The sequence below is a fragment of the Talpa occidentalis genome, unplaced genomic scaffold (assembly GCF_014898055.3).
Source record: "Talpa occidentalis isolate TD23 unplaced genomic scaffold, MPIMG_talOcc4v2.1 talOcc4.11, whole genome shotgun sequence".
NCBI lineage: Eukaryota > Metazoa > Chordata > Mammalia > Eulipotyphla > Talpidae > Talpa > Talpa occidentalis.
This window is the reverse complement of record NW_023601104.1, coordinates 12999828-13027338: the sequence shown is the minus strand read 5'-3', so window position 1 is coordinate 13027338 and position 27511 is coordinate 12999828. Positions and strand designations below refer to the sequence as shown.

The 27511-nt window shown below is 44.4% G+C and overlaps 4 protein-coding genes and 1 pseudogene across 7 annotated transcripts; 3 read left to right on the top strand and 2 right to left on the bottom strand.

The window, feature by feature from the left end:
- The first annotated feature begins 215 nt into the window (after positions 1 to 215).
- LOC119239551 (histamine N-methyltransferase-like) lies at positions 216 to 2624 on the top strand (annotated as a pseudogene).
- MFAP1 (microfibril associated protein 1) lies at positions 2592 to 14545 on the top strand. The gene is made up of 9 exons (XM_037502375.2): positions 2592 to 2848; positions 6422 to 6641; positions 7834 to 7963; positions 8235 to 8422; positions 9442 to 9550; positions 9650 to 9810; positions 10666 to 10825; positions 13183 to 13272; positions 13855 to 14545. Exons 1-9 carry the CDS (start codon positions 2770 to 2772, stop codon positions 14035 to 14037), a joined length of 1320 nt encoding a protein of 439 aa, XP_037358272.1. The 5' UTR covers positions 2592 to 2769; the 3' UTR covers positions 14038 to 14545.
- A 1663-nt stretch (positions 14546 to 16208) lies between these two features.
- On the bottom strand, positions 16209 to 17690 carry HYPK (huntingtin interacting protein K). Of its 2 annotated transcripts, XM_037502373.2 has the most exons (4): positions 17483 to 17681; positions 17090 to 17145; positions 16701 to 16752; positions 16209 to 16553 (listed from the first exon to the last, which is right to left on the bottom strand). In XM_037502373.2, exons 1-4 carry the CDS (start codon positions 17642 to 17644, stop codon positions 16458 to 16460), a joined length of 366 nt encoding a protein of 121 aa, XP_037358270.1. In that variant the 5' UTR covers positions 17645 to 17681; the 3' UTR covers positions 16209 to 16457. The 2 variants fall into 2 exon arrangements, with proteins under 2 accessions (XP_037358270.1, XP_037358271.1); XM_037502374.2 differs by lacking the exons at positions 16209 to 16553; positions 17090 to 17145 and having other exon boundaries at positions 16693 to 16752; positions 17483 to 17690.
- A 37-nt stretch (positions 17691 to 17727) lies between these two features.
- On the top strand, positions 17728 to 23375 carry SERINC4 (serine incorporator 4). The gene is given in 13 exon segments (XM_054701118.1): positions 17728 to 18325; positions 18788 to 18940; positions 19107 to 19285; positions 19685 to 19764; positions 19887 to 19980; positions 20238 to 20449; positions 20621 to 20716; positions 20821 to 20947; positions 21343 to 21415; positions 21835 to 21880; positions 22020 to 22173; positions 22364 to 22535; positions 22537 to 23375. Coding segments are annotated over 13 exon segments (1650 nt in total). The 5' UTR covers positions 17728 to 18235; the 3' UTR covers positions 22711 to 23375.
- Positions 23376 to 23476: 101 nt separating this feature from the next.
- SERF2 (small EDRK-rich factor 2) lies at positions 23477 to 25219 on the bottom strand. 3 transcript variants are annotated; one of them, XM_037502369.2, is made up of 3 exons: positions 25126 to 25219; positions 24438 to 24546; positions 23477 to 23949 (listed from the first exon to the last, which is right to left on the bottom strand). In XM_037502369.2, exons 1-3 carry the CDS (start codon positions 25130 to 25132, stop codon positions 23553 to 23555), a joined length of 513 nt encoding a protein of 170 aa, XP_037358266.1. In that variant the 5' UTR covers positions 25133 to 25219; the 3' UTR covers positions 23477 to 23552. The 3 variants fall into 3 exon arrangements, with proteins under 3 accessions (XP_037358266.1, XP_037358269.1, XP_054557089.1); XM_037502372.2 differs by having other exon boundaries at positions 23477 to 23815; XM_054701114.1 differs by having other exon boundaries at positions 23477 to 23838; positions 25126 to 25216.
- Positions 25220 to 27511: the final 2292 nt, after the last annotated feature.

Genomic DNA, 27511 nt, shown 5'->3' with positions numbered 1-27511 from the left:
CTGCCCTTGTATAACCAAAAGATTTGCCCTACAACCTACTCAACCTCATCAATTGAGTTAATAAGATACCATTAGCGAGATTTCTATTCCCATTAAACTCAAACTCTGCAGAAAAATCAAATACAACATCTTCCATGAAGAACTTGTTTTCTGATCCCAGCAGAAATGTTGAATCTTTTTGGAGGTCTCTCAACCATTTCATGTAACACCAATGCATGCAGGAATTTATGGACAAGCAGCTGCCAGGCATAACAAGGATTGGAAACACAAATTAGAAATTAAGATTCTAGGGCCTCCCTAGTGGCGCTAGGGGTTAAGACGCAACATATGAAGCAATCCACTGCCACTGCAGCACGAGTTGGACCCCCCGCCAGGGAGCTACCCACATGGCACAGTAGACCTCCCCACTGTGTCTCTGCTGCTCCCCTCAGCAGTGTATTTCAGTCAATCTGCCTATTCTGTTCCCCACTCTATCTCTGGTGAATCCTCCCAGCCCCCGCAACTCTGGCTTGTACCCCAGCTCTTGTATGCATAAATAACTAAATCTTTTTAAAAAAAGAAAAAGAAATTAAGATTCTAGGCATTGGTAGAGGTGCAGGTGAAATTGATTTTCAAATTTTCTACAAAGTGCAGGCTCAATACCCAGGTGTTCATATCAACAATGATGTTGAATCAAGAATTGAACGAACTGCCAAATGTAAAGAGTTTGTAGCCAAGACATCAAAGGTTGAGAATGTCATAAACATCACCTGGCATAAGAAAACCATCTGACTATCAAAACAGAGTGATAGACAAAAAGGAACTTTGGAGGTGGGATTTTACTCATATGGTTCAGACGCTGTTTCATGTAAAAGGCACCCTAAATACCCTGAAATTCTTCCATAGTCTCTTAGCTAAGACCCTCATTATTCTTGTATCAGGAACAAGATGGTGGCTGAAACAAGCTATGACAAAAGTATGAATTGTGCTTATCCCTGGATGACCTCTGCCAGTATGTCAGTCACATCACCTGACTTCACTCAGATGCTGAACAAATTAGGGATAAATATGACTGTTTTGACCTGTTCACTATGAACATAAATGACTATTTTATTGATGGCAATGAAAATAGAGACTGGCTTCAGGATTTTTTTAAAATTCAATTTTTATTTATTTATGCATACTAGAAATGGAGTATAGGCCAGAGGGGCGGGGGTGGGGGGGTGTGTGTGAAAGGATTCACCAGAGATAGAATGGGAAGCAGAACAGGTGGATCTACTGAAATACACTGTTTTTGTTTGTTTGTTTGTTTGTTTGTTTGTTTGTTTTGTGGGACCCTTGCCGCGACCGGGGAACCAACAGGCACTGCAGAGGCTGCGGGCAGCCTCACAGTCCAGCGCTCAACCGTTGTGCCACCAGGGGAGGCCCTGAAATACACTGTGGAGCGGATAAGCGGGTGAGACAGGAGAGGTCTGTTTGCACCAGGTAGGTTAGCTCCCTGGCAGGGGATGGAACTCCTGTTGCAGAGGCTGGCACTAGCTTGATAGTGCTGCAACTTAACCCCTTGCGCAAAGGCCCTGCTTCAGGATTTTTGACATAATCCTCAGCTTTACCGCAGCAGCACCACCTGATCCCAAAAGAGAAAATTATAAAGATCTACAAGAGCCAAAATTCAGTATAAGGGAAAAGGGGTAGGTTCTTTTTAATAAGTCTGAGTTTCACAGTGTTGGAAGTATAAATATCAATCCATGAATATATTCAAAAATGTATGTTGGGGGGCCTCCCTGATGGCACAAGGGGTTAAGTCGCAGCACTATTTCGATCCCTGGCCAGGAAGCTACCCACGTGGCGCAGCAGACCTCTCCTGACTCCCCGGCCGCTCCCCTCAGCAGTGTATTTCAGTCATTCTGCCTGTTCTGTCCCCTGCTCTGTCTCTGGTGAATCCTCTCACTGCCCACACCTCTGGCCTGTACCCCAGTTCTTGGATGTATAAATAAATCTTTTTTAAAATGTATGTTGAACAATACTGATCATTTATTAAAATTACAACTATATCTCATAACAAGTAAAGCACTGCCTTTTACATGTGAAATTTAGAAAATTCTCAGATGCCCTTGGACTACCATATAGAATCTTATGTGATCCTGCTGGTCTTACCCCACCCCTTCTCTAGGTAGAGATCACTAGAGATCACCAGCTAAGCTGGACAAATGAAGTGACTAGTTTGACCAGCTGCCTGACAAAATCCCTTCCATTTATCAACTGCTGAAATCTCCTAGAATAAAGCATCACTGTGGCTTCCTCAAATACTCAACTATATAATTATCGATGTTGAAAAATAAAACACTCATCCTGAACTTTCAACAGTCTGTACAAATAGTCCCTCTCCTCAGCTATTTCTCGCTATCCTATTTCCCTAGGCTTCAAGCCAAGCTAACCAGGGTACCTTCAATTCCTCGCCTGAACGACCGAACCCAAACGAAGCAACTTCCCGCCTGAGGCGGTTTCCAACCACTGCGAGGTCGAAGGCTATAGGACGGCCCGTGAGCATGCGCAGTAACGCGAACTCGGTGTTCTCGCGGAAGGTACCGAGACGTCCTCCACGATCCCACAATGCTCTGCCCGCCTATATCCGGTTTCTCTAGCTCCTCTGTAAGTGGTGTTTGTATCCGTCGCGCACCAGTATCCTGTGGCCCTAGGTGGAGGGCAGCTTTCTTCTTTTCGTTGACGTTGTCGCTGTTCACTTGTTGAAATTAGTCAAGTTCGGGAGTCACTTCGTCAGCCGTGAAGATGTCGGTCCCGAGCGCACTCATGAAGCAACCGCCCATTCAGTCGACGGCTGGGGCCGTCCCGGTTCGCAATGAAAAAGGTAACTGTGCTGAGCCGTTTCCACTTCGATCTTAGCACCGCTTTCCCTGGCAGACTCCAGACCCTTCCCGGGTAGACCACGCAGCCCCGCCGAGCCTTCAGACCCTCCCCCCTATTTCCTAGACCTTCACTGTCAAACTTTCACCCGGTAGCGTTGCCTAGGGAGGAAAACCCCATTGTAGCCTGTCTGCCCTCATAGCCTTAAGCATCTCTCTTCCCTGGGCCTCCGTCAGTTCCTAAGATTAATATATTAAGGGAATGTTTCTGTTATAGGGCAGCCCCGATATTGAGGGCGTCGTGTGGGATACAGCTCACTTTGTTATCCCCAGCACTGTTTATGCTACTTTTATAATTCATCACTAGTTATTTGCCTCCTAGACCATAAGCTTGTAACCTCTTGGAAGCAAGAACCGTGTTTTATAAAGCTTTTTATCCCATTCAACCTTCGCTGTGACTGTATTTATTAAGTTGAATGCAGAGATGTGCAAGACAGTGCCCCTAATATTAAGAAGCTTGGAGTCTAATAGATATGAAACGTGCAAAAAGAGGCATATCTAAGCAGCGAACGGTTTTTCACACGTATCATATAGGTGTCATACGTGTCATATAGGTGATATAAGGCAAGCACTGTAGGAGGACAGAGAAGAAATAATCTCTTCAGATTTCGGCAATCAAAGAAAGCTTAAGCTGAGGAAGATGGCATTTAGATCCTAGAGGATGGATAGGAATTCAATGATTGCAGATAGAAGGAGGAGCACCCTACCTGTTGGAAGAGTTGGACTAAACAGTTTTTCAGGAATAATTTTGGACAATATCAGTTGTTTTTGTTTTTTAAATATACTGTACCTTTTGTCATGCAATTCTCCCCTTTCCCAATTCATCATGACGTCTGAGAATTATACTTTGGATACATAGAGATTTAATTCACTCCTTTTAACTTCTGACTTCCACTGTATAATTAAACCACAGTTTATTTCCTAGTGAGGGTCAGTTGTTTTTCTCCTACACAAGCATTGTTTCCTGGTGATCTAGTGGCCAGGATTCTATTACACAGAGTACTGCCATTGTCATCCTTAAATGTCTCTCTAATTCATTTGATTAAGAAATTCTGTAGACTCTCAGAAGTTCATCATCTTAACTACCTGTTACAATCACTCTCCACTGCACACTGTAGGATCATTAGAGTTTTAATTTCCCCACATATCCACTTAATTATATCAGATATTTACATGTTTTGCCCAATTTAATGGTATGAAACTATCTCATTTTAATTTGCATTTCCTTGACTACTAGTAAGAAAAGGCATTTTATTCATGTTTTTATTAGCTCTTAAGGTTTCCTCGTGTATAAATTTAACCATTTTTTGGTGTGTTTTTATACATTTCAAAACTATAGTATCCAATTCTCCATTGTCTGTTTTTTTGACTTTTAACGTTAATTATGGAGTCTTCTATTACACATTTTAGTGGTATCAGATTTATCAGTTTTATCTTTTGTGGTTTGTGCTGTTTTATTAAAAAATCACTCTAGTGCAGATCACGGATATGTAAATTATAAAGATTTTCTATTACTTAAATGTTTGTATATACTAAATAGGATTAAATATATAATTATGCAAGACAGATTCTAAGTTAAGGTTCTTAGACTTCATTAGGGATGTAAATGGTTAAAATATGCTTTTCAAGCTTGACTCTTCAATCTAGCTGGAATTTTCTGTGTGTACTGTGTGAATTAGAGATGAAATTTTACTATTTACCTTCTGATTAACCAATTGCCCTTAATACTTCTGTCCAGTTACCAGTGATTTTTTTCATAGGTCTGTCTGCTCTCTATTCTGGTCCATTGGTCTCTGTATACCTACTGAATAATGAGATAGTCTTTTAATTAATAAAAATTTAAATAAGAATCTAATATAACCCCCCAATTTTATTTTTTTAATTAAATTCTTCTCCCAACAGTTATAGGTTCACAGCAAAATTGAAAAGAAGGTACAGATTCCCTTACATCTCCTAACCCCACACCATCATAGCCTCCCGATTATCCCATACCCTACCAGAGAGAGATATTTGTTATAAGTGATGATCCACATTTTGTCTTTTATTTTTCTCATTGCCCTAACTAGAGCCATAATAAAATGTTGACTAGAGGTATAATAGTGATAAAATAAGGATGCCCATTGTTTTTTTGTAGAGAATGCTTCTAGTGTTCTATCTTGAAATATGTTTGCTGTATGTTTTATAATGGTTTTGTGACTTTAAATATATAAACTTTTCTTTTTTCTCCCATTGATTTTCTAAGATTAAGTCATCCTTGTAGTCCTTAGCTGAAGACTATTAGATGATGACAGCTTAGAATTTGACATTACTTTTGCATCTATGTTGTTAAGTGGACTATGCCTAAAGTTTTCCTTTGAACTGTACAGTTTGGTTATCAAGGTTGTACTCATTTTATAAAATTTGTTTTCCTATTTTTTCTATTCACTGAAGTGGTTGGTATTTGTAAAAGAGGTTTGATAACATATAAACTAAAAGGGGGTAGAAAGAGGCAAGATTAAGTTAGATGGTAATGTTACAAAGGCTGCTATGGAAAATCCTAGAGGAACTAAAAGAATGACTGAACAGCATCTTCATTTATGTTCCTATGTAAGTCACCTTACGGTGTTCTGGGCACTGTTTCAAATATTCACTTAAGGGTATAGTTGAGGTGATTAGCATGAATTTGTGATGGATAGTGGATGGTGTTTTGGGGCACTTTTTTTTATGTCTGCTCCCCTTCCTTCTATTTCATCTTACCCAAGCTAGACCTCATTATCTTTAGTGTTGTTATTCACAGGAATGCTTTTCCATGACTTGACTTGACTTTTGTAAGAAAACATCATTTGATGAATAGATGGCTCTCCTCTGATTGGATTCTTTTGTTTTTTTTTCAATTCATGATTCAGTAATGGATGTGGATTTTTTTAAATTATAAAAGGGCCTTCCCAAAGAAAAAGTCTTTTTAAATTTTTATTGAAGATTGGTTTAAAATATATAGATTTCAAGTGTACAACATCTGTATATGTACTCTATTATGATTGCTACCAAAAGTCTAGTTTTCATCTACCACCATAGTTCATCCCCTTTAACCCAATATACCCATCCCTTTTCCTCTCTTTTAAGCTAAGAGTTTGTTTTGTTTTGTTTATTTTTTTCCCATTTCTTTATCTTCCACATGTGAATAAAATCATATGGTATTTGTCTGACTTATTTCATTTAGCGTAATTCCTTCTAGGTCAACCATGATGTCATAAATGACAACATTTCATCGTTTTTAGAGCTAAGTAGTATTCTTCTCTCTGTCTCTGTTTCTGTGTGTGCATAGTGTTATCCATGCATCCATTGATGGGCACTTAGGTTGTTTCCATATCTTGGCTATTGAAAAAATGCTTCGGTGATCATGGGCTGCACATATTTCTTCAAATTAGCGTTTTCATGCTGTTTGTACTCTTGTTTACCAGAAATACAGGCTCTACCTGTAAAGGCCAAGGATTGAAGGAAGGAGATGCTACTGAAACAATGTTACCTTTCTTACCTAGGTGAGATTTCCATGGAGAAAGTGAAGGTAAAACGTTATGTGTCGGGAAAGAGGCCAGACTATGCTCCGATGGAATCCTCAGATGAGGAGGATGAAGAATTTCAGTTCATTAAGAAAGCCAAAGAACAAGAAGCAGAACCTGAGGAACAGGAGGAGGATTCATCTAGCGACCCTCGACTGCGGCGTTTGCAGAACCGTATTAGTGAAGATGTGGAAGAGAGGTAAAGACTAAGCTGGTCCTGAACCCCATGTTATTAATAAGGACAATATACTGATAGTTATTTCCTAAACAGTACTTACTCTGTTTCTGCCATGGTTCCAAATTTTACTAATTCTTGTAATCCACACAATAACCTTATGAGGTAGAACTACTGCCCCCATTTTACAGATGAAGAAACTGAGGCACAAAAGGATTAGGAAAATGTTAGGACCAAAATTGCACAACCAGTAAGTGGCAGCCAGTAAACAGCAAATTGCAACTGGCTCATAGGCCTAATTAACTCATTAGAGGAATATTAAACACAGATTGTTGGTTGGCTTATTTAGCAGAATCTTTTTAGCACAAAGATATTTTATAAAATTTGAGAAGTCAATTTATTCTATTCATTTATTCTAAAGCCTAATGAGAAGAAGTGCACTAAATGTAGTAGGGAAAAGGCCTAATGAATGGACTCGTGTAGACTGGGAATCTAACAATGAGAGATTTTGTGTGTTGTGTTGAGGCATTACCTTAAAGAGTAAGCCAGAGGGCTCAAACTTGCACAGTTCATATTGTCTCAGAAATTTTTTCACATAACTCCTTGGCCCAAACAATTCTGTTTATTTTGTTAAGTAGCTAGATCTAAATCATTTTGTAAGTATTTATGTCCTGACAGCTTACCCATTTGAAAAATGTACATAAAAGGAAAATTTTTTTATTTTATTCTTATCTACAAAAGTTACTTACTAGTAGGATTTGTGTGCCTCTTGGACACTGACAACTTTTCAAACCTTGGAATCTGATTGGTACTATAGCTCTCCTTTCCATTTCCATACTGATTTTCATGAAGTACATGGTTTTTATCGCAGCCACCAAAAAGTGTTTCACAAAGATATTGTCATTGCAAGGAAACAGTGTCATGCTATATTGAAACTGTAAACTACCCTGAGCTATTAAATATATCCCAGTGCACCTGAGTTTATTGCATTGACCCATGATGCCTCAGCATACATTAAAGGTTTTAGTTCCAACTTGACTATTTGCTGTGATAGCCTTAGTTTCTTTAATCTGCACTTCAGTTTCCCTATCTCATGACTTCAGTATTTAATAAAAGCAAACATAATATCAGGGTGCTCTATTACTAAGGGAGTGTGGTTGATGCTTCTTCAATTTCGTGACCTTGGGTGTTAACACTTGGAGATACTCTTTTGCAGATTGGCTCGACATCGGAAAATAGTGGAGCCTGAAGTGGTAGGAGAAAGTGATTCAGAAGTAGAAGGAGATGCTTGGCGCATGGAACGAGAAGACAGTAGTGAAGAAGAGGAGGAAGAAATTGATGATGAGGTATACTAAAGGAGAATGGGAAGTTCTTTCTGGGCACAAGAAAAAGTTGGGGCCTGTACTCCTTTGTTGAGGTCTCAAAGGCAGAAGATGGTCGCTTTTGGCAGAGCTCTGATCCAAATGTTCCCTGTTTGTTGGGGATAGAATTCAAAGTAGAATGGTCTAAATTGCATTTCCCCATATCAGAATTTGTGGCCCTTGATGCGGGGAAAAGTAAAAGTCCATCTTAGAGCAAGGTAACTTGGCTAATTAACTTGGATATGCAATTTGATAGGAAATAGAGCGGCGCCGTGGCATGATGCGTCAGCGAGCACAGGAAAGAAAAAATGAAGAAATGGAAGTCATGGAGGTAGAAGATGAGGGACATTCTGGGGAGGAGTCAGAATCAGAGTCTGAGTATGAAGAGTACACCGACAGTGAAGATGAGATGGAGCCTCGCCTTAAGCCAGTCTTCATTAGAAAGTAAGTATTCGGGGCCTCCCTGGTGGCACAAAGGGTTAAGTCTCGGCACTATCAAGCTACCGCCAGCCACTGCAACATGAGTTCCATCCCTGGCCGTGGAGCTAACCCTCATGGTGCAGCAGATCTCTCCTGTCTCGCCCACTGCTCCCCACTCTGTCTCTGTTGAATCCTCTCACCCACCCTACCCTCTGCACCTCTGGCCTACACCCCAGCTCTTGTATGCATAAATAAATAAAATAAATCTTAAAAAAAAAAGATATGGGCCTCCCCTGGCGGCGCAGCGGTTAAGCACTGGGCTGTGAAGCTGCCCGCAGCCTCTGCAGCGCCTGTTTGATCCCCGGCCGCCGGCAAGGGTTCCACATGGTGCAACAGACCTCTCCTGCTGCGCCCGCTGCTCCCCTCAGCAGTGTACTTCGTCACTCTGCCTGCTCTACTCTCCACTCTGGCTCTGGTGAATTCTCTCACCTCCCCCGCTTCTGACTGTACCCAGTGCTGGTATAAATAAATAAATCTTTAAAAAAAAAAAAAAAAAGAATAAAAATAAGTATTCACAAGCCAGGCCTGAATTTATAAAGTTAGTATTTTCCAGGTCTGAAGATACAAGTTAGTATTTTCCAGGTCTGCCATTCTGAAACATAACATTAAGTCTTCTGCCCAGTGCCCTGACTTTGCAGAACATTTTTTGAGGAATATCCTGGTGTTAGCAGAGACTGAATTTGTTTTCACATCCCCTTTTCCAGTTAAGGAGAACATGTCTGCCCAAGGTCTTAAATTATTTTAAGCATAAAATTAAGCTTGAAAAGCAATTTACAATCCAGATTTCTTGCTATCCAGACAGTTCTCAAAGATGAATGGAATTTCAATTTTCTGAAAATCTAAGAGACTCCCATTTTTGGCTCTTTGCAAACAATAAAGCCAAAGATTGTTTGGCTTGGTCTGATTTGGAGAAGACTAGATTATGGGAATGAAAAGCTCTACTCTAAGGGCTTTGGGCAATTAACATTGTCTCGCTGCTGCAGGAAGGACCGAGTAACAGTTCAAGAACGTGAGGCTGAAGCACTGAAACAGAAGGAGCTAGAGCAGGAGGCAAAACGTATGGCTGAGGAGAGACGCAAGTATACACTGAAGGTATTGGGGAGAGGCTGAAGACTGAGTGCAATGATCACCTACTTAGGGTTGACTGATGAAAATACGGAAGTCAATGGTTGAATTATTCTCCTTATCCAGATTGTCGAAGAAGAGACCAAGAAAGAGCTGGAGGAAAACAAACGGTCCCTGGCTGCATTAGATGCACTGAATACCGATGATGAAAATGACGAGGAGGAGTATGAGGCTTGGAAGGTTCGAGAGCTGAAAAGAATCAAGAGGGACAGAGAAGATCGAGAAGCGTGAGTAATAAGTTGGGCTTAGAGTTAGTACCACTAATGGTTAGTTTCCTAGTAGAGTAGCCCTGAGACTCAGCACTTTGAGTTCTATTTTAGTTTTCTTTAGGGTTCCTGCAACTGAATGAGTTTCCCAAAATTGGAATATTGGGAAATAAAGAATATATTGTGGCTTATAACAACAAAATACCTTATTGGTGTTTCTCCATGGTAAAGTGCCAACTAACATTTCCTTCAGTTTCCTGTTAAACACATAAAAGTTACTCACTGTTATCAGTTATCTATTGTAGCCTAACAACCCAACCCAAAATTAAATGACTTGAATCAATTGATTATTTCTCAGTTTTGGAGATCCACTAAACAGTTCTTCTTGAGGGTTTCACCTGGGCTGTCTTATGCAGTTGCATCTAGTAGTTGACTAAACTGTTCAAAATGGCTTCACTCACATATCTGGTCATTTTGCTATCAGCTAGGATGCCTCACAACTTTCGTAAGCGTAGAGTTGCTCCTTACATAATAGTCTCAGAACAGCATTCCCAGAGGGCAAAGTTGGAAGTTGTTGAGGTCTTTGAGGCTCACATTTTATTTCTGCAAAGAAGCATGCATAATGGAAGACATGCATTGTGACATTTAAATAATCTACCATACCACTATGTTTGAGCAAAATCATTTCTGATCTGTATCAACCAGTCCTTAAAATTACTAGGAATAAGACAGCAGTCCTCAATTACAAAGTGAACATCAGGAGGAAACTCTGTCCTATTGTATGGTGAAGCATACAATGGCGATGGGACTGTTATATGCAGGAAATTGCGTCTTTTTGAAACTGTAACAATACTAACAGTTTTGTCCTCTGGACAGGCTTGAGAAAGAGAAAGCTGAAATTGAGCGCATGCGAAATCTGACTGAGGAAGAAAGGCGAGCTGAGCTTCGGGCAAATGGCAAAGTCATTACAAACAAAGCTGTTAAGGGCAAATATAAGTTCTTACAGAAATATTATCATCGGGGTGCCTTCTTCATGGTAAGATGTGAAAATGGAATGGGAAATTTTGGGTAGTAGTAGTAACTCAGAAGCTTTGAATTCTTTTTTCCCCCGAAGAATAGACTGGTTCTGTGATGTTAATTTCACTTGCCAGTGTTCACTTGCCAGTATTGTTTGCTATTCCCTCTGAAGAATATAAATCCAAAGGGAGAAAAGCATTGACAGTGGGACTTTAGAAATAACAGCAACTGCTCTCTGTTTTGGCCCCAATTCTCAGAAAGAGCAAATGTGATAGAGTTGAAGAACTGAAAGAGTGATCTATATAGTTATTAGCCTAATTATGTCCCCAAATCACTTCAATATCATTCATAGCCAAGTCAAAATTTTTGGTTCTATGAAAACAGAGTTTTCCAGGCACTCAAATATAGATGGCAGCAGTTTAATTCACTTCATTCTGAGCTTACAGAAAGTAATGAATCTTAACTAATCGAAAGACTAGTTAATTGTCTAACCATATATGTAATGCCATCATCTTGTTCTTTATAAAGAGCAAGGTCAAAATAGCAGTATGTTAACCTTGTGTAAAGTAATGAAGATTTCTTCTAAATTATTTGGCTTAACACTAGTGATAATTCCTTACTATAGGGATAGCAGGAAAAGGAATAGGAGAATTGATTGCAGTTTATTCTACTAGCATGTGGTTAGATTATTTCCTGTTAAAGGAGCTTGTATCAAAAACTAGTTTTTTCAAATGCTGCTTATCAACTCCTAAATGTCCCCACTCAGCTAATTCCACTACGGGTACTAATAAAATTAAAAATCTCAGTGGAGGATTCCTTTTTCCTCTCCATATTGTTTCAGTCTGATGAACAGGAAAGGTTTGCTTATTAGTTTTCCAGTCCATGTAATTTTCTAGATTAGAGCCAGTGGCGATAAAGAATTACATCAAAGTCATCAAGTACAATGCTTAAGTATTTCAGCAGCTATAATAACTAGACTTCTTAGATAAGCAGTGATTGCTGGTTAAGATAAATACGGCAAGATTTATGTGAAATTTGATATCTGAATTGATATTCAGATATCAAATCTTCTCATGTGGACAAGGAGAGTGAAGTAGAAATGGCTTCCCAGATTCAGTGAAGGAGTCTTAGACTAGAACAAGGAGAAAATTAGCTTTTACAAGGACTGTTTAATTGTCCTGACTGTAAACTGGGCCTTTCTGTAGCTGAAGGGAAAAGAATATTTTTTTAAAAATGTGTTTGGTTAAAGAACTCAGCTTTTCTGTGAAAACTCAGTTTTCCTTAACCAAGAAGTGCTGTTTTAGTTCTTTTAGCATATATTTCTAATCTGTATCATAACATTGTGGCTTTATAAATACATTGATTTGGAACTATTTCCTAGTTATTTTACTAATAACCTTTCAAGCATTTACTCTGTAAAAGTCATTACCATTTAGGACTGCTAGATGACATGTAATCCAGGCTTTCAAAAAGCTTACAATATGAAAATGAAACCAAGGCAAATATGTAACTTCAGAAGAGTAAAAGTACTGTGGAACACATGAAGAGGGAGATATAATTGGTAGACTATCGAAAAGAATGACATAAAGGAAGGTAACATTTAAGAAGTATAGGACTTTCTGATACTCAGTGGTAAAAGACATTGTGGGTAAAGGACCAGGAGTGGAGGCAGAAAGTATCATCTGTAAAGGGAAGTAGCAAGGAGAGGTAAATTAAGGTCTACAGTATTTGAGTTCTACTATTCAGAGAAGTTAGGAAAGAGAACCACTGACAGTTTTAAGTTTTGTCTTATAAACTTCAATCCTGTGGCAGTGTGTAAGATTGAGGGGAAAAACTAACAACTCAAGTGTTTAGGATGTATAAGATAACAACTAAATGACAATGCATGGATTTCAAGTTTTGAATCTAGGTGATTGATAAGTTAACCCTATTAAATCAGGCATCTCTGCTGCCTGCCTGTGACCATGCAGGTGCCTCTTTTTCCCCCTCTTTTTCCTAATAAACCTATCCTTTAAAAGTTAAAAAAAAAAAAAGCCTATTAAATTAGGAAAAGACTGATTTGGAAAGGTGAAAATGAGGGGGGAGGGAAGCGTGAACAAAAAAAATTTCAGGACTGGAGATGCCTATGTGGAGTTGAAATCATATGAGTAAAAGAACATACTGCATGCAGAGAATATAACCAATTTTCAGAAAATGTCTCTTTAGGAAGGAGAAAAACAACACAAAAGAAAAAGGATTATCAACTAGATATAAGTTCTTAAAGATAAGGTCTCTATTCTCAGCTTTCTCTGTAACCCTTATAGTCTAGGTTAATAAATTTGTGGTTTGAATATATGGGAAATAAAGCCACAAGACTGATTTAAGATTCTTCTACAGGATGAGGATGAAGAAGTTTACAAAAGAGATTTCAGCGCGCCTACCCTGGAGGATCATTTTAATAAAACCATTCTTCCAAAAGTCATGCAGGTATGAGGACATTAATAACATGGGAAAGAAAAATGCAGTGTATTAAGGGCTGAGATGTGATTTATAGTCTGTGTAGTGCCAGCAAGGCACAGAGCAGGATCTTTATGATCCAGGCAAACGGGCAAACGGGAGTCCTGGAGCCCTCGGTGGCTTTTCAGGCTTTTATTGAACTTTTTGCACCATTTGTAGTGCAGCACCCAGATACACGGCAGGGGGCGGGTGGGGGGCAGGGGGGCCAGGAGGCTAGCAGGCCTCCCAGCCCTGGCAAGTCTTCACTCTTTCTGGGCTCCCGAGCATTCTCTCTCAGGCTCTATTCTCTGCTACCTCTGCTTCTGCTGCCGCTGCCGTTTCTTGTTCTGCTACTCTCATTTTGTTGTTCTTGTTCTGCTGGCATCTTCGTGATGCTGCCCTTATAAGCTGTCTCAGCCCTGGTGTGCCCACCTATGCATGCCCACACCCTACTCCAAGTGCCTGTCATCAGGCATGACTGTAGGACCCACAGGGGCCTATCATTAATGCTAAGGGCTGGAGGGCAAAGAAGCCTGATAATTTTCACTCACCCTACATCTGTCATTTTCTTAGGTCAAGAACTTTGGGCGTTCTGGTCGTACCAAATACACCCACCTCGTGGATCAAGACACCACTTCCTTTGACTCAGCATGGGGCCAGGAGAGTGCACAGAACACAAAGTTCTTTAAACAGAAGGCAGCTGGAGTACGAGATGTATTTGAACGGCCATCTGCCAAGAAGAGGAAAACTACTTAAAAGTTCAACTACTTATTATTTCAGCTGTGGGACACATGGGGAGACCTCAGCATCTGATCCTTGATTTGTTTTTACCGTTATTTACATGGCCCTGTATCCATCCTGTTGGACCTACTGCCATATTTGTGACACTGGGTACCCAGTCTTTGAATGTGCTTTGTGAGGTTTGGACTCATGCTGAGAAACCCACAGAAAAGCACTGTCCAGGTAGGATTAGAGGATCTCCACTTAAAACTATTTCCAAGAAATCTCAAGTTTGATCATTTCTCTGGCTTCCCAAATTAACTTGGGACTATTCAAGTTTCTTTTTCCAACCCCTTAGCTTGGGTGAGAAACATGGGCAATAAGTGGACAGTATATTATTGTTACCTTACTGGAATTCTAAACTCATTGAAACCTGTTTTACATTTTTGGTGGGAGTCAATTTTTCTAAGTAAACATACTTTTTGACCCATTTGTATGTCAAGAAATGAACACACCAAGAAGTTTTTAGCATGACACTGGAAGTCATGCTGACAAGCATCAACCTGTTAACTAAATAAAAGACAGCAGAAACTGTAAGATGGCAGGTATTTCACATTTTGATCATCTTGATCTCAAACAAACTTAGATGCTAGACAGGCTGTATTCTAAGTAGCAGCCAGATTTATTCCATGAGCAAATATGTCTGTCTAGTTGTCCTTACTTTCTAAACTCTAGTTGTATATGGGAAAATTGACCCACAAAAGGGACACTCTAAGTACCTACTAGTTTTTTTCCCAACTCACATATCAAAGAGCGTGCTCTCCGTGTTGCAGTGTAGTAGCATCATGCTATTGTTAAATTCAGTTATTTTCCATATACTATTTACTGTGTGACTACCAGGCACATGGTAAGACCACCAGGAGTTCTAGGGGTTATAAGGAGTAACAGCCAATAGGAAAATTATTTCTATATAAAAATGAGGTCACCTTTTCACTTCCTTTAAATGCCCCATTGGGAAAATCATTCATAAACCCTTATGTATCCTAGAATAAAAATACCAACTCCAATAAGCCTTTAAGGTAATGAACACATAAAGGTGAACATAACTCATTGCTGTGTGTGCCAGAGGGGGGATACGATCTAAGAATTAGAGCCAAAATGAGGATAAACTCTTAATATAATTTTGAAAGTTGTCATGAGTATCCACTCAGAGGAAAGTACTAGACAAGTGTTTTATATTCATTTCATGAATTCTTTTTTTTTTAAATAGAGGCATGTTTTATTTATTTGTTTGTTTGTTTTGTTTATACATGCACTGGGTACAGTCAGAAGCGCGGGAGGGTGAGAGAATTCACCAGAGCCAGAGCGGAGAGCAGAGCAGGCAGAAGGACCAAAGTACACTGCTGAGGGGAGCAGCGGGCGGCAGGAGAGGTCTGTGCGCCATGTGGGACCCTCCTCCGGTGGCTGGGGAGCAGCCAGGGATCAAACCGGGGCCGCAGAGGCTGTGGGCAGCTTTGCAACCCAGCGCTCAACCGCTGCGCCACGGGGGAGGCCCTGAATTCTTTTTTTTTAAAGATTTATTAATGCATACAAGAACTGATGTAGGCCAGTGGTGGGGGGGGGGAGGGTGAGAAGATTCACCAGAGATGGGAGCAGAACAGACAGATATACTGAAATACACTGCTAAGGGGCAAGACAGGAGAGGTCTGCTGTGTGCCATGTGGTTTAGCTCCCAAGCTGGGATGGAAGTCATGTTGCAGTGGTGGATGACAGCTTGATAGTGGCACCAGAGGCCCAGTTCATCAATTCTTACCACAACTTAATCAGGTATGTCATTTTACAGCTGAAAAGATAAACTCAGCAAAGGTTATGTGGCTAAATTTGGTCAACTTGTAAAGCTGTATTCTCTCTGGGATAGGAAATGAAAGGTATACATGTGGTTCAGAATTCAATATTAATTTCATAAATCAAGATCTTTCATAGGTTAATACTATAGAAGACCTAACCTTTACAAGACCTAGCCTTTGGTATCTTCCATTGTTCTATGTTCCCACCTCTAATACCTAAATTCTGACTCAAAGTTGACTTATGAACGGGCTTGATGACTTAAATTTATAGTAGCTCCTAGGCAGGCACTGGCCTTTCAGCAATTCATAAACTACCACAGTGACATGTTGCAGGGCATACTAACTGCCAAGACTCCAAATGTACCTGACTGTTATCTAGTCTGATGAATAAGCCTGGCCAAATACCTAGCACCTTCATGAGGTGCTCTTGTACACGACCCTTCACTAAGGGTTTGAGGGGGAGGGTCACTTAAATTCAGTTATACTCCAAAGCGTAAATTTCCCACAAAATACAATACACAGTGCACTGATCCAAGATGATGAAACTTCACAAAAAAGTACAGCGCTTTATTGAAATAAGTTAATCCAGTGCGAACGTTTGAGCATAAATCAGTTGGTTAGGGCGATAAGAGCCTCTACCACATTGCCCATGTGTTCCCTCAGGCTCCGTTCTGCTGCCGCTCTTGAGATCTCCATCTCTGTCATCTGTAGGAAAAGAATCAAGGATGCTACTACCTAAGTCTTCTCCCAGGTAGTAATGTGTCACCAAAATATACTCTACTTATTTCAGGGAACAACCCAAATTAAGCAAAGTAACCCCCTCTGCCTCATACATTAGATGTTACTACTCACTATTAGCTCCAGATCTTCCTTCTTGATCGTGACTTTTGCCAGTTCCTTCTCCCTGCAAATATTTATTTACATTAGTCCTCATTCTCTACTTTCACCATAAACTCCAGAAAGAATTAGTCCCAGCTGTGCCTGAGAAATTAAAGGCTTTTAACAAGCATAGTTAAGTGAAAATACAAAATGATTCCCCACACTCCTGCACCTAACTTCCCGTTCCTTCTCCTGAAGTCTAAGCATCAGGCAGGTGTTGTCAGAAGGCCTTTCCTTTCACCATTAAGAAAGTAAAATTAGATCTGCAGTCGTTGGTGATAAAACTGAACTGTACAAAGGCTTAACGATGTCTTATTTTGGCTGAGAGGAGGAGGACTAGTAGGGCCGGCTGAGGAACTTACCGCTCCTGTTTGGCTTTCTGCTCCCGGGACCGCCTATCTCCAATCACGGACATAGCCTATGTGAAAGAAAGATCTAGTTACTACTTTGCTACTCACAACTGCCAATAATCTAAAATGCCAATAGCAAGCGGGAAAGACGGTTATTCATGACGAGGAGCGTACCAGGAACCGCGGCCTAAGTTTAATTCAATTCTGTGCACCTGAGGTCTGCTTTAAAACCAATCTCCACCCAACTCCTTTTTGCAAGCAGTGGGCTCCAGTGACAGCTGCTTCCCCTCGGGCTTTCTCCCGCCACCTGGGTCGGGACCCCATCGGGGAGTGGGGATTCCAGCCACTGCCTCAGAGCCTCTGCCTTTTCTCAGCCCTCCTAGACATGCTCCCCGCCAACCTCACCGTCTCCAGATTGGAACTCTGGATCTCCTTCTCTTCTGCATAGTCGGTGACTCGCTCCAGGTCCGCCGCACCGCTGTCATGCTTCCGTGGCTTCTCGGGAGGCCGCTCCGGGCCGCTGGTCTCGGTTTCCAACTCCAGCTCCACGTCCCCCTCGGTCGCCATATCGATCCAACGCGCCCCAGCACAGGCCCCACCCCACTCGCCAACGGCTACGCAACTTCCGCCCGGAGAGGAGGAGGCGGGACTGACCGCGGGCCACACCTTCATTATGCTCTGATTCTGGAAACTTCAGCGCAGGAAACGGCTGCCTCTCACACTTCCTTTCAGGCATGTGCATTGTTGTTCTGTGCAAGGACCCCCCCCTAGATGCGACCCTCACCCCCAGGCCTTCGCAATCAGCTTCCTTCCCTCCACTTCCACATACCGACCCCTCCCCCACGAGGACTTCTGTTCGACCTGGATGGAGTCTAATCCTAAACCAATTAAGAGTGTTAATCCCCAGGAGGCCAGATGATGAAACAGCTTTCTAATCTGGAGAGCACGCTTGAGTGGCTAGGTGGCTCTGTGGGAAGAGTAGTTTCGCAGGGACATTTGCATTTACCACTTCCTTAGGTCTGATGTACTTTCCCCATTCTGCTAACACTGGGTGACCAGCCCCAGCAGAGCAGCTGCCTAATGGGCTGACAGAAGAAACCTGCTACTTTCTCATCTACCTTCCATCTGGTGAACTTGGGCCTAATCCCTGTGACAAGGATGGTGGGTGCAAAGGTCGTTACAGGCCCCAGCATCTCCTTCCCTTTGGCACAGCAACGCAACAAAGTCAGAAGTGTCACCTTCTATCAGGTGAGAGGGGTACCCCGGCAAGGCCTAACAGCTCCATAGGGCAACAGCTGTCTGAAAACTAAGAAGGGAATGGTGGCCAAAACTGGGAAGGAAAACCCGTCAGAGCCAATAAAGGTGATAGGCCTTTCTTCTGTCCTCCCACGGGTTTCTGCTGCTTAAACTTCTTACATGTCCCCAGTCCCAGTATTAGGTTTAGGGGAAGGTTAGGGGCCAGGAGTAAAGGAGGCTCTCAGGAAGTTCTGTTCAAGCCTGCAGGTAACCTCTTATGATGAAAACTCTACTTTGTTTTAGTGGAAGGCAAGTCAAAATAGCTTCGGACCAGACATTCTGAGAATTTGAGTAAAAGAAGAAAGGGAAGGGGAAATTTTGGAATTCAACCTCATGGGTTCACCTCACCCATACGTTTACGTAAGCCTTTCCTCAACAAATCACCTTGTTGTCCTGCATCTGCTCTACCCTCAGGTGTCCTGCTGCTGCCATTCTAGGTGGCCGCGTCTCACCGAGTCTACTTGTAGCCGCCTGTTCTACATCCTCCTCCACGTGGGGGCCTCAGCAGTGTGTTGCCTCCTGCTATCAAGGACCATAGTGGAAAGGGTCTGGGGCAAGACACATGGGGTAAGTGGGAAGCAGCCAGCTTGCAATGTGGTAAAGATCAAAGGAGAAACCCTGAGATAGAAGAGATTCACATTGGGGCCAGGGGCGTAAGAGCGGACAAACCCATGAAGTAGGTACCTCTGTAAGCATGACGACTTGCCCTACCATTTCTCACACTCCCCTCCAGATCCAGATGCCCTCAGGACTGTGTGCCCATCTGTTTGGTGACTCCCATTGCCCTGTGCTCAGTGGCTCTGGGGCTGTTTACCGAATATGTGCAGGAACTGCAACTTTCCACCTGCTGCAAGCTGTGATGCTGGTCCACCTCCACTCTCCCACCAGCCTGCGGGCACAGCTGCACAATAGGTTTGTGTGTACTCTAGGTGGGGAGAGGACAGGAGAGGGAAATAGGCATAAGCTGAGTAAACAAAATTATGAGATAAATGGCACTATAAAAAGAGAACCGGTTTAAGTCCCTACTTTCACTGTAGTTGTGTGACTGTGAGCCACATACTTATCCTTACTGAGCTTCTGTTTCTAAAATGGAGAGAACATGGGGTTATTACATGCGAACCCTTAATAAAGTGTTAAAACATTGTCCAGGTGTTTGTTAGGTGTCAGAGTTAGACTGGGGATAGATAGCGGTCTTTCCCTTTGTCCTCCCTTCCCTATAGTTTTGCTTTCTTCTTTGTTGTCCTCTATAGGCGCTGTTCATTGTCCTTTGCTTTTCTCCAGAATCTGGTTTTCTCTTTCCCTCCTAACCAGCTTTTGGATCCCCAAGCTGCTGTTCCTGCTAGGTCTCTGTGCTGTTGCCTTCTGCATCCCCGATGAGACTCTCTTCCCAGGTACCTCCCAAATCTCACTCTCATCAGGAGTAAACTAAAAGACTTTAAGATAAAAAGGTACAAAGAGGACCAGAAGGAGAGATGTGACTGCCTACATTTTCCCACTCGTGCCCCACTTGCAGCTTGGCATTACATCGGCGTCTGTGGAGGATTCACATTCATCCTGCTGCAGTTGGTGCTTATCACAGCCTTTGCCCATTCCTGGAACAAAAACTGGTAAGCTGCAAATAACCCTGAAGGCTCCTTCTGGGACAGTTGTCTGATATTACTAGACCCAGTCGGACTGGGTAAAGGACATGACAGTTCAGTGGTCTCATCACTTCCCACTGAGCAGTATCAAAATGCTCAGAAATATGACTGTGAGCCAGACTGGATGGCTAGTCACACCAGTCTTGAAAGGGGAATAGTTGGTAATGGGTAGAGTTGAGGCCCCAAGCCATAGCCTGCCTCCTCCCCGCCCCTCCCCCCCCCAGGCAGACAGGTGCAGCCCATGACTGGCGCTGGTTCCTAGCTGTGCTGTTGGCCACCCTTGGATTCTACGGCATGGCAGTTATGGCAGCTCTGCTCCTGTTCCAACATTACACACACCCAGCTGGCTGCCTGCTCAACAAGATGCTGCTTAGTCTGCACCTTTGCTTCTGTGGCCTCATTTCCTTTCTCTCCATTGCTCCCTGCATCCGCCTCAGTGGGTACATGCCTTGCCACATTTCAGACTTGGGAGCCTTGTAGTATAGCAAATTGCCTTAGCCTCCCCATTCGAAATCCTCTGCCTTCCCCAAGGGGTGGGAAATCCAAAGTGCGGGTAAGAGGAAATGATTACCCTGTAGATTAAAGCAGTGATCCCCATTCTCCCCAGAGCAGCCCCACTCTGGCCTTCTACAAGCCTCTATCATCAGCTGCTATATCATGTATCTGACCTTCTCTGCACTGTCCAGCCGTCCTCCAGAGAGTGGTAAGAATAGGACTTGGACTTCTTGTGCTAAAACCTTTTTACGCTTCTGTGAAATACCTAGCTCTCTGTTCTTACGTCCCTTCTCTTCTGTTGCCCCTTCTCAGTAACCCTTCAAGGACAGAATCATACCGTGTGCCTGCCTGGCCCAAGTAAAAAGGAACCCCAAACACCAGATACTTCTTTGGCAATGCTGAGTGCTGGCATCACATATGCTTGTGTGCTCTTTGCTTGGTGCGTAAAGGTGTCAAGTAAGAGGTGTGAGAAAAGGGAAGATGCCCATGGCATGGAGAGATGATCAGAATGTCTGGGACCATGGTTTATCTAAACTATAGAGCAAGACTAGAGTAAGGAAAGCTCCCCACAGAAACAATTTCTAAGAATAGCACTTGTCAGATGATCTGTATGAGATGAAGGGGGCAGGGTGAATGACTTGAGATTGAAAATAACTTGCAAATACTTTCGGGCCCTCACGTGAAAAGATTTTTAAATCTTTGGGGGGAAAGGGATCTGGAGGTACAGAACCATCCTGTGATTTATCAGTATGGACCAACTAGCAGTAAATGTCCTTGGGCAATACCTCCTGCTATTTCACTGGACCACACTGAGAACTGTCTCTTCTTTCTCAGCAATGAGGCTTCTTACCTGGCTGAGGTATTTGGACCCTTGTGGATAATCAAGGTTTACAGCTATGAGTTCCAGGTGAGAATGGACAGCTCATATCCCGATACCCCTCCCCCCCACACACAGACACACACACATACACATCCTACCAACCTCTACCCAGAATGTTCAGATTCTAACTATTACCTTTTATTGAGTACCCACAATGTGCTAGGCACTGTGCTACTTTACATACACAATCTCATTTAATGTAATCCTCACAACAACCCTGTGAGGTAGGTATTTGCTCCATTTTACAAATGGAGAAACTGAGGCACAGAAGATTAAACATCTTACCAAAGTTCCCATAACCAGTTATATGCTGAAGCTAGAATTTGAACCCAGGTGTGCCTCCACTGTTTACATCGGATTAATCTTTTCAAAGACGACGACTTTCCTGTATTAATACCCTCACATTTTAAAAGTCATTCCAAAACACACTGCTTTTTGTTTTACAGAAACCCTTACTCTTTTTCTGCTGCCCCCAAACAGCTGAGCCAGAAGGTGAGTGTCATGTGAGAATTCATAAGAAAGGATAGATTTGTGTAGAGTGTCAAAGAGCGTTCAAGTACCTTCACAAAAGCTGGGGAAAGGAAGAAGTGTTTAAGCAGCAGAGCTCAAAGCAGCTCTTCCCTTACTCCAGAACAAAGGGCTGGGGTTGCTAGGCCAAATGACCAAGAGACTTCTCCAGCTCCTCCAGTGCAAGCTCAGCATCTGTCCTACAGCTATTCTGCCTTCCACTTCGTCTTCTTCCTTGCATCACTCTACGTCATGGTTACCCTTACCAACTGGTTCAGGTAGGATGGAGGTGAACATAGGACACACTCCTGAAAACCTAGCCCTTTTAGGGGAAGAGCAATTCAAAGCCATTCCTAAGGGTTCTCAGGAGCCACACATGGATCTGCCATAATCTTTGGTGGGGAGGTAGGACAGAACCTAAAAGCCAAGGTCCTGAATATTCTCTAACCAGAGACTTTGGTTTCACAGCTATCAGGGGGCAGAGCTGGAAAAGACCTTCACCATGGGTAACTGGACTACCTTCTGGGTCAAGGTTGCCTCATGCTGGGCCTGTGTACTCCTCTACCTGGGACTGCTACTGACACCACTCTGTTGGTCACCCACCGAGGTCCCCGGGCCTATCTTTAGGCGACATCGAATCGGTATTGCCAGATAACAGATATCCACACCAGGTTCTGTTAGCAACTAGCGCTCCCCTGAGGTTATACCCCTATGTTACACCCCTATGTTACCTCAAGGACAATGGGCTGTTATCCCCCTTTTGGCTGAAGTCATTACTATGTCTGAAATGGAAGAAGTGGCCATACATAATCTAATATCCTGGGCAGACTTTCTGAATCCCTTGAGCTACCATTAAGTTTTCATCCCAGCGCAAGAGCCTTACCCCCAAGTCAGCAGCTCAGGAACCACTGCTGATCACAGCAGACAATGTGGCACCAGCACTTTCCTGGCTTGTGTGGTGGACGTGGGAACAGGGAAAGACCAACAGGGACTGAAAACTTAGTTGGCTCTGCCCTTAGAGGTTAAAGGAAAATAAGCAGTTCAGCTCTGGGCACAGGGATATAAGCCGCCTGGAACCAGGACACGGGAAGAAAGGAGCAGAGCGCCTACCCTAGGTTTCAATCCTTATCTTGAGGCCAAATGAAATGGGAAGACAAAAACCACCCTCATTCCATGAGGAATGACAGAAGAGAATGTAAACGCTTGAGAATAGCTAGCCATGGGAAGTCAGTGAGCAGCAGGATTTTGGGCCAACTTTCAAGCAGGCGAACAAACTGAGGAAGAACAAAGAAGAGGGGCTTAGAGTAGGTTTTGGAGCCCTCCCTCTTAGGCCTTAAAGGTCTAGGTGGCAGACAAAAATCACAAAAAAGAATTCCCTATCCTTAGGGGATCCCTCTACAACATATCCAGAGTTGCTATTTGTCCTAGTATAATAAAGAATTTTTCTGTGATATTCTGTTTAGTCTACATACCCACAACCTTTTAGAATAGCTAAAGATCTCTCACCTTTTGGTGGGAAAGGGCAGCCATTCCTCCATCCCCGCCCCCCCCCCAAGTCCCCAGTCAAACCAGGCGCTCAAGGAATTACAAAGCTACTTTTAATACTTCGGGGTGAGCCCCACAGGAATAAAAAACACTGGGAAGGGGTAGCCCCCCCTCACCCCCAGGAGTTGCCCAGAGGGGGAGAGGCTACCTGAGGGGAAGGAAGCACAAAAGGGACCCACTGCAGACTCGGGGCAAAGGGAATGCCATCGGTGGTGGGGCCTGTGAGCACTACAGGAGGAAAGGCGAGCGTGGTGGGACTGGCTCCAGGCACACAGGCGAAGGGCAAGAGGGTTGGACACGAAGCCACAAAGCTACTTGGGTTCCTCCTTCTTCTCGTTTGCCTTTTTCTGCTTCTGCTGCATGATCTCCGAGTCCCTGGGGGTAGAGATGATGGGGCACTGGGAGGTACCAGAGGGCAAAAAGGACAAGATGCAGGGGGATGAAGGGCACAAAGGATAAGATGGAAGTGGATGGGACAAAGTTCAGCGTGTGGTTGCTGTATTCCCACCCTAGGAGAACAAGAGGAAGAGAGCTGAGACTCAAAAGGCAATCAGTCTCTATCCAGCCGTTGCCCAAGGGGTCAGAAGTCTGGTCACACTGGCCCAAGGCTCTCTATTCTGTGCTGAGTACCACACCCAGCCACGCCAGTGAGAAGGCTGGGAGAAGGGAGGAAAAACAACAGCAAGGAGGGCCAAAAGTTCCGGGCTGTCATAACCACTACTGCACTTGAAATGTGAAGCTCCCTGCCCTTGCCCTTAAGGTCAGGCCCAGGGCGCCCAAAAACCGGACCGTGGGCAGGCACCCTCCCCAGTCCCTTCCTGTAAGATTGAGCTCAATCTGGAGGGCGGGGAGGAAATAAAACCCTAGAGGAAGCAAAGCCCTCTGCCCCTCACAACTAGTCCAGATGCAAGTCCTGAGGTAGCGCTTTCCTGGTACAAACCTAGGTCTAACCCAGGTCTCGTCCCTCCCCTCCCAGCCCACCCCTCCCTGGGGCTACCTCTGCTTGCGGGCGGCAGCAGATAGCCCGTCATCTCGGCGCTTTCCCTTAACGGAGTCGCTCTGCTTTTTCATATTCTTCTGGCGGGCGAGCTCGCGCTGGTTACCGCCTAAAGAAAGACGGTTTAAGGTGAGACACGGGGCCTCCGGCCACACATCCGCGGCCCTCCTCCCTCGCCGAAGGCCAGCAGGGTCCCACACTTCATTCCCGGGGCCCCGACACCGGCCCCTGTGGAGCCCAGGCTGCGGTCCGCGACGGGGAGGGGGGCGGGAGCCGCCACGGGACAGGTCCAACTGGGGGATGGCGAGAGAACGGCCCCGAGGAACCTTCTAGAGGCTTGTTTCGCGCGTGGGGATGGCGTGGGGGCCCAGACAAGAAGTGGTGGTGTCCGTGGAGGATCTGGGTCTCTGTGGGGGATGGGCTGGGATTCGGGACAGGGGTTTCTGGGCCCCCCACGGCGCGCTCGCCCCGCGCCGGGGAGGGCCCCCGCCGGGCCCGGGGAGGGAGGGTCCCCCGAAGTGGCGGCGGGTGAGGAGCCGATTTCCGGCTCCGAGAGTGAGGGTCGCTGAAGAGCGCTCCCAGAGAAAGGCCTCGCCGGGGAAGCGCGAGAAAGTCAGCGCCGGCATCGGCGGCCGAGTTTAGCGTGGCCACAGAGAAAAGGGCAAGAGGAGGGGGTCTCGGTGCTCACGGGTCATGGCGACGGCAGCGGCTCCGGCCTGCCTCCGTTGCGTCCCCTCGTTCAGGCCGACGTTGAAGGCCCCGCCCCTTTCTTGCAGCGTAACGAGGCCGTCCTGGCCGCCCCGCCCCTGCGCGCCCGGGAGCCGGCTCCCATTGGGCAGGGAGAAACACGTGGGGCCGCGGGCGGCGCTCGAACCCGAGCGGAGGAGGGGCGGGGTTCGCCGGTTTAGCGCGCTGCGTGGGGCGGGGCTTCCCGAGAGAGGCTTGGGTCGCCCCGGGAGAAAGTAGGCCGGGTCACGTGGGCAGGGTGGGGGTGGAGGGGTGCGGCTGGCGATGTGGCGCTCGGGCGGGCCGGGTCACGTGACCCGACTGAATGACGTGCGGCCGCTGTTCAGGACGTTTACAAACTCGCCGAAAGGAAGCGCTGGGGGATAGAGGGCGCGGGTGCGCTGGGGCTGTGATGGTTCAGGGCTCTAGTAGTATCAGGACTCTGGGACTGAACTTGGCCCTGGTTATTTAGGACCCCCCCCCCGCCCCGCAACACACACAGCCGAACCACCTATTTGACAGTTGACCTGTTTATATCTCTTAAAATCATGGAATTTCAGAAACTCCCCACCACCATAAACCCGACCAGTATAGAAATTTGCAGCCACACCCGATACGTCCTAAAACTTTGCCATACTCATTTCCGCACGGGAACTTTCAGTGTCAAGGCACTGTAGTTTGCAAGTTTTGGTGGACCCCAAAATCACAGACTACAGAGTTGGATCGCACTGTGAGATTCGGAAATGTACATACCCTGCTCATTTCTCCCTCTGGTGGTTCCCTCCACACCCACATCCCCACTCCCACCACCACCCCCTACACACACACACTCTCTCTCTCTCTTTCTCTCTCTCTCATCAGCCACACCTGGTTATTTGTAAGACATAATTGAATCAGGCCGAAAGCCAACGTTTCGATTAAGTTTATATTTATTCCCTTCTGTCTACAAGACTCCTCACCAGTCCTGAGGAATTCGTTAGGAAAAAGGGAAATGCATAGGAAATATCATAAGAAAGGTTTGGTTGTAAATTTTAACCTCTGGTTCTCTCCATCTTAGTTCCACAGCAGAACCAAATTAAGGCTGAGCTGCAAACTGGCTTCCCCCTCAACATAGAGCAGATAAAAAGGCAACGGAACCTCAGTCAGTACCACCATTTCGAATTTTGCCATACCTAAGTATCACCTGAACTGTTTATTCCTTAAAGTTTTTGGTCCATTCTTAAAGGCTATAACTCAAACTTCATTGTTCCTTTGGTAAATTTAACATCAGTGTCACTTGCCCACAAACAGAAAACAACTATAAAAATAATTACAATTGAAGTGAAATATATTATTAAATCCTACCAAAAATATATTGTCAGAGGTGCTGAACCTGGGGCTTGCACTCTTAAAAAAGAGAAGTAGCAGGTCTCCCTGGTGAGCACAGCGCTGTGAAGCTGTCTGCAGCCTCTGCAGCTCAGGTTCAATTCCCGGCCTCGCCAGGGAGATACCCACATGGGGCAGTAGACCTCTCCTGTCTTGCCCGCTGCTCCCCTCAGCAGTGTTTTTGGTCCTTTGCCTGTTCTGCTCCCTGCTCTGTCTCTGGTGAATTCTCTCACCCTCCCGTGCTTCTGACCTGTACTCCAGTTCCTGTATAAATAAATAAATAGAAAGTAAGGCTTTAGAACAAAAAAGGGAGAGAGAAGTAGCAATTTGATGCATCTACTAAAAGAACGAAGTCCATTCTCAGCAGACTGTGACATTCCAGGAAATATGGACATCTCCCTGAAGAGAGGTACAGTTATTGTGCAGTGCCCCAGGGACACCCTGCAGAGAGACTTCAATCCCATCAATGTCAAACTTAGTCTAATTGGAAAGGAAAAGAAGAGGCTCAGGGTTGACAAATAGTGGGGAAATAGAAAGGAACTGCCTAGTGTTTGCACTATCTGTAGTCACAGATGATGATCAAGGGTGATACACTGGGCTTCAGTTACAAGATGAGGTCTGTGTATGCTCACTTCCCCCTCAATGTTATTAAGAATGGGTCTCTTGTTGAAATCCAAAATTTCTTGGGCAAAAAATAGACTGACAGGATTCTGATGAGGCCAGATGTTACTTGTGTAATATCTTAGGCCTGGGAAGATGAATTAATTCTTGAAGGAAATGATTTTGCACTGGGGGCCTCCTTGGTGGCCTGGGGGTTAAGTCTCAGCACTATCACCTATATGGCCTGAGGCCTGAGTTCTATCCCAGAGCTAGCCCACATATGGCAGAGCAGACCTCTCCTGTCTCCCTGGCTGTTTCCTTTAGCGGTGTATTTCAGTAGATCCAACTGTTCTGCTCCCCACTCTCTCTCTGATTAATCCTCT

Bases quoted from the DNA above. Each gene is read 5' to 3' on its own strand.
- MFAP1 (XM_037502375.2), top strand. From the start codon at position 2,770: ATGTCGGTCCCGAGCGCACTCATGAAGCAACCGCCCATTCAGTCGACG. The intron at 8,423-9,441 runs GTAAGTATTCGG...TCGCTGCTGCAG, and splicing joins AAGCCAGTCTTCATTAGAAA to GAAGGACCGAGTAACAGTTC. The intron at 9,811-10,665 runs GTGAGTAATAAG...TCCTCTGGACAG, and splicing joins GACAGAGAAGATCGAGAAGC to GCTTGAGAAAGAGAAAGCTG.
- SERF2 (XM_037502369.2), bottom strand. The intron at 23,950-24,437 runs GTAGCCCCAGGG...TTGTTCTCCTAG, and splicing joins GCTGCCGCCCGCAAGCAGAG to GGTGGGAATACAGCAACCAC.
- HYPK (XM_037502373.2), bottom strand. From the start codon at position 17,644: ATGGCGACCGAGGGGGACGTGGAGCTGGAGTTGGAAACCGAGACCAGC. The intron at 16,753-17,089 runs GTAAGTTCCTCA...AAATATTTGCAG, and splicing joins CAGAAAGCCAAACAGGAGCG to GGAGAAGGAACTGGCAAAAG. The intron at 16,554-16,700 runs GTGAGTAGTAAC...CTTTTCCTACAG, and splicing joins AGGAAGATCTGGAGCTAATA to ATGACAGAGATGGAGATCTC.